The 14,206-nt window shown below is 33.5% G+C and overlaps 2 protein-coding genes across 3 annotated transcripts; both read right to left on the bottom strand.

The window, feature by feature from the left end:
- Positions 1 to 1,094: 1,094 nt before the first annotated feature.
- LOC139905271 (protein FAM200A-like) lies at positions 1,095 to 1,613 on the bottom strand. The gene has a single exon (XM_071888091.1). It carries the CDS (start codon positions 1,611 to 1,613, stop codon positions 1,095 to 1,097), a length of 519 nt encoding a protein of 172 aa, XP_071744192.1.
- An 8,529-nt stretch (positions 1,614 to 10,142) lies between these two features.
- On the bottom strand, positions 10,143 to 11,951 carry LOC121118140 (uncharacterized). 2 transcript variants are annotated; one of them, XM_040712684.2, is made up of 4 exons: positions 11,814 to 11,951; positions 11,660 to 11,737; positions 10,671 to 10,938; positions 10,143 to 10,604 (listed from the first exon to the last, which is right to left on the bottom strand). In XM_040712684.2, exons 2-4 carry the CDS (start codon positions 11,729 to 11,731, stop codon positions 10,585 to 10,587), a joined length of 360 nt encoding a protein of 119 aa, XP_040568618.1. In that variant the 5' UTR covers positions 11,732 to 11,737; positions 11,814 to 11,951; the 3' UTR covers positions 10,143 to 10,584. The 2 variants fall into 2 exon arrangements, with proteins under 2 accessions (XP_040568618.1, XP_071745065.1); XM_071888964.1 differs by having other exon boundaries at positions 11,660 to 11,761; positions 11,814 to 11,881.
- Between the last annotated feature and the right edge of the window lie 2,255 nt (positions 11,952 to 14,206).

The raw sequence follows: 14,206 nt of genomic DNA, 5'->3' as shown, positions 1-14,206 counted from the left end.
CCCCCAAAATAACGGTGCCAGAGACTGGCGACCCCCAACAACACTGGAGGTGGATTATAATGTTGCGCACAGCCACGCGCACATGCACTATGCGTGCGTGCGTGCTTGTGCGTGTCTGTTCTCCAAGACAGCGCGCGCACACACAGGCCACGGGGCCCCGCTCACTCGACCAGAGAGACGCACACAGTGAGATCAGAGCTCGTTCACGTGAAGCAGCCGATCAGTGACTGACTGCTTCTTAACAGTTGAAACAGTGAAAACACAGAGTCTCTCTGGTCACAGCTGCTCAGAGATCAGCGCCGCAGCTTCTTGAACAGAGCAGAAGCTACTGGTGGTTTGTACCGAGTTTCTGTGTCCGCCTCCAGTCCGACCTGCTCTCACGTTTAGTTTTAATATTTCGTCAACTAAAATATATCTTTTTAAGCTATTAGGCTGCAGCTATATAATATTATTTATTTCAAAATAGAGTGCTTCTTATTTTATACATTTCATACATATACACACATATATGGGTAGCAATTTATTTCAAAATAGGCCTATACTTGCAGGTGTATTTTTTCTCCTCTTCAGACGAGTTTGGTATTTTCCTTTGTTGTCACAGGTAAAAATAGCTAAAAAAATTCAACAGTTGTCGTTCTATACTTTAATAATTGCAACAAACTATAGTTTTAATATATATAGTATAACTATATATAAAACTTTATAAGCTGTGTTATCAAATATGATTTGCGGCTCCAGACAAATTTGATTTGGGGGAAGAGGGGGCAAAACGGCTCTTTCGATAGTAAAGGTTGCTTACCCCTGGCCTATGCAAAACGGGCATTAATACAACACAAAATAACAACAGCCTTACAGAGATGAAATTATTTTATAGTAATTTGAGAAATAAAATACAACCAGAATACAGGAAACTTTAAACAGCAGGGCTGAGTGAACATACAATTATAAACAAGTGCCCAGGTAAGTCTTGTCTGAGAAAAACACAGGATCTGTGCGCTTATAACGTGCAACAGACACCTTATTGCTGCATGTGCAAAAACTTTACTTATTAGGGATACTTATTTTAGCCTATTATTTACATTTCTTAAACACACCTAATGAGATGGGTGGGCAATATTCTTGGAGCAGAGCAAGTCCATTCTGGGCTTTATTTTAGAGACGGCCACTCGTAGATCCTCCTCCACGTTTAGCCGCGATCTGTATTTATTTTTTATGTAGGTCAGTGCTGAGAACGTTTTTTCGCACAAGTAAGTAGAGCCAAATGAAATCAGGAGATGCATAGCGGCCTTGGATAGCTGTGGGTATTCCCTCTCGACCGAAATCCAAAACTCCGCCAGCGTCTTGGTGTTAAATGCTGCCTGTAAGGTTCTGTCACTTGACAGTTCAACCAATGCGTCCTCCAGGTCGGATGTGAGATGATAAGCCCTCGTAACGGTGAATGGTGATCTTATCCAGTCATATTTCTCTGGAGCAGTTTCCTCCGGAAAATACTTGTTGAAGTGTTCCAGGAGAGACTGAAGGTGCGCTGTGATGAACTTCTGCACAGTTTTGACACTCAGTGCATTTTCCTCGATGAATTCGTCCAGCTCAGAAAACATATCGAGACTCCCCATTCTCACTTGCCCTGACCAGCGCTCGAGTTTCCTCTTGAATGCGCAGATTTTGTCATTCATTGACAAGATGTTAGTGTTTTCACCTTGCAGTGCCAGATTAAGTCCATTTAATTTTTCAAATATGCAAGACAAATACGCCAGCCTTGTTATCCATGCAGGGTCATTGAGGTGGTCGGCGAGCTGGGATCCATGCTCCATCAGAAAAAGGCGCACCTCGTCCCGCAGTTTATACAGGCAGCTGAGCACATTTCCCCGCGAGAGCCATCGGACTTCGGTATGGAACAGCAGGCCCTCATACTCTGATCCCAGTTCGTTACACAGAGAGGCACATTATGTCCTGGGCCATGTCTGTGATGCGCCGGGCAATAGTCCCGTTTGACAGCGGCACCGATTCCAGCTCACGGGCTAATTTATCCCCATGCATGGCCCGACTCATAGCTATAGCAGCAGGTTTAATTAAGGTTTCGCCAATTGTGTGTGGGTTTTTAGCCTGTGCAATTAAATATGCCACCTCATATGAGGCCCTTTGAGCTTTGGCTGGGATTCTTGTTTGGCTGGTAAGGACTTGCTTTTGGTCTCTTACCTCTAGCTCCTTTCTGCGGAAAAAATCGGATGGTTTAGCAGCGAGTGAGGGATGCTTGGTTTTCAAGTGTCGGAGCATTTTTGCCGGCTTGAGGCTCTCATGTGCAAGTACCTCAGTGCATATCACACATTGGGGATGTTGTCGTTCGTTGATAATGACACATGTAAATCCATACTGGATAAATTCCTCTCGATATTTTCGATCCTTGGTGTGCTGCTCAGACTGGTGATGTATATTGCCACGGAGGTCTCCACCTCTGCCGAAGATCGACGCACTTGAGGACGGGGATGCTTGTCTGCTCTCTACCTCCGCTGACCTCTCCTGCTCCGCTTGCATCTCTACCTCCGCTGGCCTCTCCTTCTCCGCTAGCTTCTCAAGCTCAGGTAGCCTCTCCTTCTCCGCTAGCCTGTCCTGTTCCTGTGGCCTCCTCGATTTGGTTGGTATTAACCAACGTTTCATTGTGACTGTCAATAATTTTCAGCTGCTTTCCAAAAGAGTTTTGGCCAGCTACTGTGTGACTGGTGCTGCTGTAAATGTAACTGTCGCTGACCTGTGTCATAAGATAAAAAAAGGAAATGTTCTTTTTGTGGAGGAAAAAAAGGGGAGAAAAAGAAAAAAACTGATGGGAAATGTGTAAGCTATTTTATTTAGTGACTCTTATTTTGAAGAGGGGTTTTACCGGAAGGATGTGCTGTACTAAACGGCTGCTATGTCTCCTGTGTCTTCTTTAGGCTGAGGCCTTATTCAATACAACAACTAAACGCTCGGCTACAATTGCATGGTTTAACTCTAATATCAACTCATATGTATATGTTATACAAAAAAAATAAATTGTATTTGTTTTTTGGAATGCATTTCGCGACCCCGCATCTGTGTCTCGCAACCCCCGGGGGTCGCGACCCCCACTTTGGGAACCCCTGTTGTACACAATACATAAACATTATGCATATTAAAGTAGGAATGTAGTAGACATTCAATTCAACATCGCATATTTTTGACTAAAGAGCATAGAGAAAAAATGATATTTCAGTTAGGAAAAATGACCATAGCTTTGCACTCTTCTGAGGGCCCATTCCAGCTTATATAATGTAATCAGGAAAAAGGAAGGAATGGAAAATAAAATCATGTTCTATTTTGGTAGTCAGAGAATGCTTAAACACCAAGGTGGTGGAATGGGAAGGTGATTTACTTAGATTCTGCATTTTGATTTGCTGAACTAAGTGACGTCACAAATATACTAGTAATTCAGAAATGTAAACAACAATATAACAACGTTAGTTGATAATTTATAGAAACCTTTCACTCAGCAAATCTAAACCTAAAATTGGCCTTTAACATGGATAAGCCATTATGGTATTAATCAGCACCGTATCTGCATAGTCTTTTATATCCACTTTAGGGCCTTCACTCTCTGTTGCTTCTACAGTCTTGTTTGTATTGATGTTGTTAATACGTGACGTCATCTGCTCCTACAATTTCCTTTTCGTGTGAAACCCCATATTTGGCAAGCAAACAATGTAGTTATTCTTTAGTTAATTAATACCAAAAAAATGGTATTTCAAATAGTTTCGATTAGAAAAAATTGACAGACAGGGATTTAGATTAATTCATAAGACTTGATATATTACTTTTCAGTGTACATTATTTGTATTATTTTTTCCCAGGAAATCGAATTTTAACAACCACCAGAATCACTAAAGTCAAAGAAACGACGTCATATAAGTGATAGGTGTGTAGTGTCCTTGTCTGTAGCAACAATTTTAGCCAAGACTGTTATGAAAAAGATTGCTATAATGAGTTACTAGCACTAGCATCACGAAAGTTGCTCAAGACATGATATGTTCCATCTGCTAATTTATACACGTCTAGTATTTTAAGCTCAACTACATATACCTTCTGAGGGAACAGAAATATCTTGGAAAACTATTCAACCTTAATTGGCATTGGAGCATCTAGATTTGAGTGAAATGATCCCTGATGTAGAAATTCATCAAGTTCAAGTCTCTAATGTCAGTATTGCTGTTAAATATGAAATGTTTTCCGTGAAAGAAGACAGACTAGCCCTGAAAGAAAAAATTGCATACTGCAAGAAAAGTAAATATTGTAAAAGTGGAGACTTCAAATTTGAAGAAAGAGGCATCTTGTCCATAGCCAGCTGATACAACATACCACAATACTTCAAAGGATACTGCTTGGCTCCAAAATTGGGTGAAGGCCTGCAAAAGAAAAGAAAAGTTCCATCCAAAAACATCTCAACCAATTCAACCAAGCACAGATATATCTCTATGTAGCTCTTCCAGGTGAGTACCATACACTTGAAGATAATCATCTGTTATCTTGTTTCTTTATTTAATTCACGGAAGCTTGAAAAGGTTTGCATCATTTCCCTGCAATTGTAAATTAATTTAATTGAATATTGTAAATATATCTCATGTCATCCTTGATTTGCGTCCCTTAGTTTCTGTAAATAGTCTGTTTGAGAGTAACGGTCAAAGTGGTGGAAGCGGAAGGTGCGTTGCATAGATTCTGGGATGCTGAACTGAGTGACGTCACAAATATACTAGTCACTCAGAAATGAAAACAATATAAACAATTAGAGTTGAGAATTTATATACCCCTTTCACTCAGCAAAATCCAAACCCAAATTTGGCCTCTAACATGGGAAAGTCATCAGTATATTCACAAGTACCCAAATCTGCAGTGTCTTCTTTATCTACTTTTGTGAACTCCTTTACTCTCTCTACTGTTTCTAAAGTCTTGTCTGCATCGAGGTTCTCATACATATGTGCCGCCATCTGCTCCTACAATTTCCCTTTTGTGTGAAATTCCATTTTCGGCGAGAAAATAATTGGTTAATTAATACCAAATAAATGTTCTTTCAAATATTATTGAAAAGAAAACTTGGCAGACAGGGATTTAGATTAATTCATAAGACTTGATATATTACTTTCCACTGTAAATTATTATAATTATTTTTTTAAACGAAATCGAATTTCAACAACCACCAGAATCACTACAGTAAAAAACCAATGTCATAGTAGTGCGCCGTGTGCCGTAGCCTCTTGTCCATAGCCAGCTGATATAACATACCACAATTCTTCAATTGCTCGAAAATTGGGTGAAGGCCTGCAAAAGAAAAGAAAAGTTCAATCCAGAAACATCTCAACCAAGACTGTTATGATATAAATCTATGTAATGAGTTAACTTGTATAACTATCACGAAAGTAGCCCTAGAAATTATCTGTTCCATCTCCAAATGTATACACATCGAGCATTTAAACTTAACTATACCTTCTGAGCAAACAGAAAGATCTTGGAAAAGGGAGATCCAACTATTCAATATATAATATATAGAATATAGAAAATATTCAACTTTTATTGGTATTGGAGTATCTAGATTTGAGTGAAATGATCCCTCAAGTTGTAGAAATGCATCAAGTTCAAGTCTCTAATGTCAGTATTGCTGTTGAATGTGAAAGGTTTTCCGATAACGAAGACAGACTAGCCCTGAAAAAAAATTGCACGCTGTAAGAAGAGCAAAAATTGAAAAAGTGGACACTTCAAATCTGAAGAAAGAGGTTTAACGTTTGCTATCTAAAAAATACAAAAAAGGTTCCCACCGATATATTCTTAAATTGAGTCTAACTCCAGCTCAAGTCAAAAAAATCCTCAGCCCACAAAAAAAAACGTTTTCATTATGATAGAAAAAATCTTACAAAAGATTGTATCGATTCCGATTGTATTTCTTGGTCAACATCATGCTCAATTGATTCAGAATTCGTACATAGAGATGAAAATTTTTGAAAATGATAATTTAAGCCTCTTTGATTCAATATGTGCTTCATGAGAAATCGCAATGCAAAATTACAAAAGCTTTAGTTTAAAGAAGATAAAAAAAACACTAAATCAAACTCTAAAACTCAAGTTTGGAATCAAATATCCCATAGAAGTTCTGAAAAATTATACAAAGATGCATCTTGGAATTCGAATGAAAGCTTTGGGCATTAAATTGATGAGCAAGAAGGAAATTAGGATTACCTTTATTAATAAACCAATTTCAAATAAAAAGACGAAAAAATAAAGTAAGTCGATTTTTTTTGTATGTCTATTTTCTATTAACTTTTCACGATTCTCATAATCATTTAAAATAGTCACACTTTGTTGATTACAATCTCGATATCGTCTTCTTTGAACAAGCGGAGACCTGGAAGCTGTTAAATTATGCATTATGCACAAAATGCTAGATGTTTACCTATTCTATTAATTAATTATCGTTATTATCCATTCACTGTTCATAAACCACAATTTTGTTCGGATTAATTGAATATTAATTTTATTGTCCTAAAATTCTTAGTTATTATTTTTAAAATATGCTAATACTATTCGCTTAGAATAAACCAAACATGTATTAATATTTCCTTTACAAACTTTCTAAGAATGGTTTTTATGGATTAGTTTTAGTGGACTAATAAGGATTAATAAATAGAAAATTAAAATTCCAAGAGATTAGGTACCAGTATACTCTTAGCCCAGTGTTCAAAAATATATTTTATATATCGACAAATACAACAACCCATCTGTTTCTCGTCTCGTAAGTATTTTCAAATTCCTGGGCCTCCATTTCCTGAAAACCAGACAGAAGGTGACGTTATTTTAGGCATTTTATTCAGTGCTCTATCAACTAACCGTATCTAATATTATATTAATATTGAATAATAAAGGCATGAATTGATAACGTTCTTGATAGAGGAAGATGTTTATTATTTTAATCAATGATACCGTAAGTATTTCTTCCCTTCTCCTCGCACGCTTTTGTATCCTTACCAAAATTATCTACCTTACGTATCATATATATATATAGTTGATAATATTGTAGAGAAAAACGCGTGCGAGGAGGAGGGGGGAAAAAAGACATATGGTATCATTGTTTAAAATACTGATGTGATTATCATCTGCCTGCTTTATTATGATTTTTGAGGGTATAACTAATGTATTTATTAGCAAAATGTTTAATGAAGATATACTACGTATAATTGACTTCGACGTTTTTTATCCGTTACAGTAGATTTGAAAACGTCACACTCCATGAAATTGTAATTCATTATGAACCTTATTCTCAGAATAATAGCTAATGAAACGACAAAGTAGAGTATTTGAAATATATTTGAAGCTCAAAGTTTAAAAAAGAAGGCTTTAATTAAATATTATCTACATACTAAAAAATAAACCATTAAACATTTAAGTTAAATATACAAAATTAAACAATTAAAATCATATAACTATTAATAATAATAAATTATAAATACAGAATATTGAAATAATAGATTGATCCGGATAATTTTTCCTTGTTCTAACATCGGAATTCAGTTAAATATGTCATAACTTTAGGTTGCAATACACAAGCGAGACGTGGGAGTTTAATCAAAAAGATAATCACCCGTCTTCTTCATGTGGAAGTTGCTATATACAATTGTGCACAGGATAGATATATCTCTACCGATGAGATCTAACTAATTATTAATAATAAAGTAAATGTCAAAATCATAAAATTAGACAATAAATATATTAATAAAAAAAATGTTAGAAATAAATTCATCGTAAAGATTTAGAGCAAAAGCTAATTATGTAGTAATGTCCGGCGATATTTACTCCCTATTAAGAGCATCAAAAAAGATTTTCCCCCGTTATTTAGGTATGCTTATATAACAACATACTATTATCATGAAGGATATACACAATTGTTAATTATAATGCAACACCCAATGTAACTACTCTCGTTGTTGTGACCATTTAAACAGTTGTTTTGTCTTTTATGAATTTTCTGAACACCACTTCTTGGAGCCCATCAACCATTAAGTGATAAAAAAGTAATATTTATTGACTATGTAATATTGGAAAACCTAATTATCATACCCAAGTCTTAAAGCGAAGTAAGTAGTCTCAGACAAACTAGTTGCAAACCATCCAAAGTTACTACCCCCGTTGTTGTGACCATTTAAGCAGTTGTTTTTGCCCTTTACTGTGTTTTGTATCATAATTCTTGATATGTTTAGCTAAAATAGAATCATATTTTATGGTTACATTTAAAAAAAAATGGAATAATTACTGTGAGATAGTACAAAATTCAGAGTTCCATTTCGATATTCGTAAATACTTTTTACTGATAACTTGATCATCATTTGGTGTGGATGACTCAAAACATTTTTATATGTATTTCTATAAATGACATCAGTACCAACATCCTCCATTAATTTAATGATGGTTCCTCGGGAAGGGATATGTTTACCCTTGTATTTCTCCATAAATTTTTTGAACGTAGATAATTAGCAATGGATAAGGTTATATTACATGCAATAAGCATCGTTGTGAGATCAAAGTTAAAGTCTGACTTGATGTATTCATCGTTAAATTGATTCTATAGATGAATATCCATACTTTTGTTATGAGATGAGCATAATGAGTGGCGTGTAATTCTAGACAGGGAACTAAAGGCACATTTATATCGACAAATCCGACAAACCATCTGTTTCTCATCCGGTAAGTATTTTCCAAATTCCTAGGCCTCCATTTTCAGAAATCCAGACAGAAGGCGACGTTATTTTTTTTGCATTTTATTCAGTTCTCTATCGACTATCCCCATCTAATATTATTATATTAATATTGAATAATAAAGGCGGGAATGATTACGTTCATGATTGATAGAAGAAGATGTATATTATTTAATCAATGATGCCATAAGTAATTCTTCTTTTCACCTCGCACGCTTTTCTATTCTTACCAAAATTATCACCCTTACATATATAATTAGTTTATATTTTAGAAAAATATCATTAATCAACTTTACAACTAGAAGCCTGATGTCTAATTCCTAACAGTTTAATTAATTAAAACTACACATAATATAAAAACATACAATCAGTACGGGCACATGTAAAAATAACTTTAACTTGTGGTGCCCTCAATAGTTTGCCGGATTAGGTATCCTACTGCAGTCTGTCCTGAAGGTGTTCTAGGGATGGTACATTGTTCAGCCAGCGCCCGATATTAGAATTCATTAAGGAACTGGAGAGGCTGGAGACAGAATGTCCTTGAAAATCTCGAATATTGTCTAAAAGCTGTGTCCGCTCAATAATCAATTTAGGATACTCATAAACCAGATAAAGTGGTTCTTTATCTCTTAAACCACACACACGACATAGGAGGCTAACTTCATGGTGCATAAGGTGATAGTGTCCGCGCAGGAGACAATGCCCAGTAGTGAACTTATTTTTTTTTTGTCAGCCTGACCGCCTTGCTGGGTCTGGCCTCCAGACTCAACTGAAAAAAACCTCTGGACAGTTTTTTTTAACCATATGGTAAATGGACAAAAATTGCAGCAATGAATAGTGATTTTTATGGACATTATAAAAAAAACAATATTGTTAACCATCAATTAACCAGTAAAATTATGTAAAACTCCCAAAAAGTACCCCCTCCCCCCCATTAAATTCCAAGAATTTGTTGATATTGCCTTATCAGACATTATAACAATTCCATTTCATCATATTTTCAGTTACATATTGTATTATAAACTTTATGGATACATATTTAAATAAAAAGTACAAAGACATTTGCCATGGATAGTGTGGCATTAAAATCTTCTCTTCACTGATTTCACTTTCCTCTTTATTATTATCATATTCGTTAACATGTGTTAAAGAAAAAACCCAAAATAAATAGAATTCAATCAAGATCATTGGTCCAAGTTTTGTACATGTACCTTATGGTTAAAAACCCTCCAGAGGCTATTTTCAGGGGGGTTTGGAGGCCAGACCCATCAGGGGCAGTCAGGTTGACAAAAACATAAAATAGTGTTCTAAGTGGCCTAAGTAATGTCGGTACCTATTTATATCAAACATAATTTTTTGGCCAAATATATATAAATATCAAAGCAGTCTATTGACTTCATTTACTCAACTTTATTTGCGTAAGAATAATTAATATTAATTAACAATATACATATTTCATAAATAGGTATTTATTTGTACATCATAAGCGAATTTAAATTAGAGAGTCTTCTTCACTTGTTACTAAACATCCCAAAATTTAGATCATAATATAAAGAATCATTTCGAAATCAAGGTGAAATTACCAAATTTCACCCATGCACATAAACTTTGAAATTTAAAAAAAATCAACAAAAATCCCCATTCAAAGTATATTATTTTATTACTTTTTTTTTAATTAATTAAGTTCAACATAAACATATTTCATGGTGATATTAAAACATTACATGGATGTAATAGATCCGTTTTTCTTTTTGAAAATATATTACACTATTGATATGAGAGATTATGATATAAATGACTTCGCCCATGATCCATTGAAATTTTTTGAGGATCATTATTCTTATATTGTACGCTTGGTCACTAGAAGAATTGAAAACATAAAAAATGAGTAGGAATTTAGGCAATCTGTATTTGATAGGAACTTACATCGAACTCCAGAGGAGAACCTTTTATGTAAAGCTGAATTGCTTCTTCCAATCCTTTTGATAACATCATTGCTGTAGCTTTCTGAGCCTGGAGTCATTTTTTCTTCAACAACATTGTATGATGCAAGATTGACGAGGTATTTGATCCAATTTGGACATGAATTTCCTCCCAGGAGACAAGTAATAATTAAATTATTAGTTGCAACTTCGTTGTTTGGGGTTTCTCTATAGATAGGCTCTTCTTGAATCTTTAATATCCCTGCATTTACCTAGGAATCGATAATAAAGTGAATAAAATTATATTCAGAATATATTTTGAACTAATTATCAACATTCTCACATCATCTGTATAATTTATTACTAAACTATAACATAAATATTTTCTATGGGATATTAGTGTAAATACTTACATACATTACATTAAAAGGGGTGAATTAATGTGATATTGATTCTAAATTTCTTATTTTTGATGACATCATACAAACTCAAAATATTGATAGTTACCATTGTCGTTTTTTTTAAACTTTTTTTTACTTTTCAAAAAAGGTTTTTTCTAAAAATAATTTATTTAGAGTTTGCTCCAACAACACACTAAGTGTTTATTTAACAAGTTACCTATGAGAAAGACGTAGCTGCAAAATTAACTAAAGACTGTGTTTTGAAATGTTTGAAAAAATAAATTATTTAGCTATAGAAATAAAATAACTAAATATATTTAAAAAAAGCAAAATAAATACGTGTATATGTGTATCCTTTTTAGAAAAACCAACCATTGATATAAATATAGGTATCGTTCGAAAAATTTGTTCTAACTCAAAAACAAAGCTTTATTGAGAAAAAATTTATAATATCATATATTTAATGTACAAATAAAAAAATAATTAATTTATAACTTGTGTTTAAAAGAAATAAATTTGTTATATTCCCGAATGCTCTATAAAATATTATTAACAGTTTATAAAAATAAATATAAAATGATGTAATAATTACCTGAGCCAAAATCAGTATTAAGAAAATAGAACCAACGAGGCTGATATGCTCAGGGTTAACTTTGAATGTCATTTTTTTCTGTATAAAGTGAAAAAAAAGATACTTCATATAAGTGTATATTCAACCAAAAAAAGTAGAAATAATATGAAATTACCTCTTTCGATAACTAAGCTGAGAGTTAATTCCTTTGAGTTATCTGTTATAGTACTGAGAGAATTGCTATGTTTGAGATTATTTATATACTCAACTCTAATACATATATATAAATTACCTCAGTTTTTCCCGTCAAGATGTTTGTTTCAAAATATGTAATAGACATCATTAACGCAAGAGAAAAAAAAAAGGAACTAACGACTAATATAAAAAAAAGTAAAAAAAAACAAACTTGCAAGAGAAAGGTTGAGGATGGCTCTAATACTCCGCCCAGCGTCCTCGTATTTAGATCGTTCATTAATAAAATGCCATTGAGTTGGGAGAGGAGAAGGATTTTGGACTTGACTTTATATCTTTAAGTGGATAGTTATAACACTTTTTGCTTTTGGCTCAATTATTAGGAGCTGGTTAAACTTACACACTCCAAAATTTAACATTACTAAATCTGTCTATTAGTAATTGAGTTTATTTAAAGATTACCAGTCGGTATTTTTTTTTTTTTTTTTGATAACTTAAATTTTTCTGCAATTTCTTAAATGTTACACTGTCCCACCAGCCAAAAACAGTTGCAACAGTTCAAAAATCAGGATTTAGTTATAAATTAATAAAATTGACCTTTAATAAAATTTTAAAGCGTAAATGCTGTTAAACTATTACTTTCAATATATTAAAACACATTAAAGTAAAGAAACATCTTGATTTGTATCTATTAATTTTTTAATTATAGATCATTATTATAATTAACCTTCAATTCTGTACTCGTGCACTTATACTCTCACAATTATTGGATTATTAAAATTATTAAATTAATTATTATTATATAATTATAAAAATAAATTAGCTCTATTTTGGCTACTATAACTCAATTCATAATTAATAATATGGGTCACATTGCAACATTTTTTACTACCAAACCTTTGATAATCTAAAATTGATCATCGATGAGGGTATTTTTGAAGTCGATCATGTTTAAGCTACAACACAAACATTAAGAAACTAATTATACTATTAAAAAATTACTGTTCCTCCCAACAAAGGTTTTTATTTAATATCTCAGAAAAATTTGACAAAAAGTTCAGATTTTTTTCCCGCAATAATCTGAACATATTTACCCATGTTCGTCGATCGAATAAAAAGATTATAGACAATTTCCACAGAAAAAGTATTACTCAAAAAATAACCATGAATAATTAGCCTCCAATGAATTAATCAGACAAGGTGATTGCTGGAGAAAAAAAGAGGAACAAAGAAGAATGTAACTTTCAAATGAATGAGAAAACTGTGAGGAAGGAAAATATTAGACGGAAAAAAAAATGAAAAAAAACACATAAGAAATTTTGAAAATTCCAGACAAAGGCCTATTACGGGATAAATACGAGGATATTAAACATAAATATGATACATCCAATGAAAAGGGAATTGGGGTGTCAGGATTTATTTGAAAAAACCGGGTGTGTGGAATCAAGCTTCTGAAAAGAAGAAAGGTGCATTAGAAATTTTTTGGAAACCAAAATAATCCCAAAAACATTATAATATAAGTGATTATATGTTGACATTACGACCGAGAGCTGGGTCTGTTTCAAAGAGATCCTCTCCTGATACAGGATTATCACCTCATAGCAGAGAAACACCTCACAAAGGGAAAAAGAGCTAGGGTTGCGGTCTTTCTAATTAAAGTTAAAATCTATTTTAACTATGACACAGAATGTGAAAAATACTATTTTACTTCCTATGACTATGGTATACTATTTCTGTAGATTATATTCAGATGATTTTCAGATAAATATAGGTAAGAGCAGGTTAGTTCCCTTCAACAAAATTTCACGCCCGGAGGAGAGAAGGAACGGATTAAAAACGCGAATAATATGGAGTAATATTTCGTTTTATGTATAATAATGGTATTTAATAGTAATAATGTTTCCACTGGGAAACCCCCTAGCTTCAGATTTAATTCTGTACAGATATATGTGTAAAATGATCACAAAAAGATTCAAATATTAATTTTTTTGGAATTTGGAACAGGTTACAAACTGTCTAAGATGATAGATGAAAATAAAATCCCAATGGCACTTATTAAGGAGTCACCTAAAAAAATGGCCGTTTTGTCCATAGGCATCCCTGCTATGATTTTTTTTTACATCAATGTTCAACAGGAACGAGCTTAAGGTTGAACATTATGGTTTTTAAATTTTTAGTGGCAGTGAGCTTACTTGATTATTGTAATGGAGATATAGCATTAAAGCTGAAGAAACAGCGGATTGTTCTGGTATCATATTATGTAGATATAATGATAGAAATACAGCTTTCCATTGCTTGAAAAAGTGATAAAAAGTGTAATGGAGAGCGCACAACCATTTTGATAGGTATGGATACTAGTGAAAATAGCACAGTATG

The sequence above is a fragment of the Lepeophtheirus salmonis genome, chromosome 5 (assembly GCF_016086655.4).
Source record: "Lepeophtheirus salmonis chromosome 5, UVic_Lsal_1.4, whole genome shotgun sequence".
Classification (NCBI taxonomy): Eukaryota; Metazoa; Arthropoda; class Copepoda; order Siphonostomatoida; family Caligidae; genus Lepeophtheirus; species Lepeophtheirus salmonis.
Note: the sequence above shows the minus strand (reverse complement) of the source record. Positions and strands in the feature narration are given on the sequence as shown.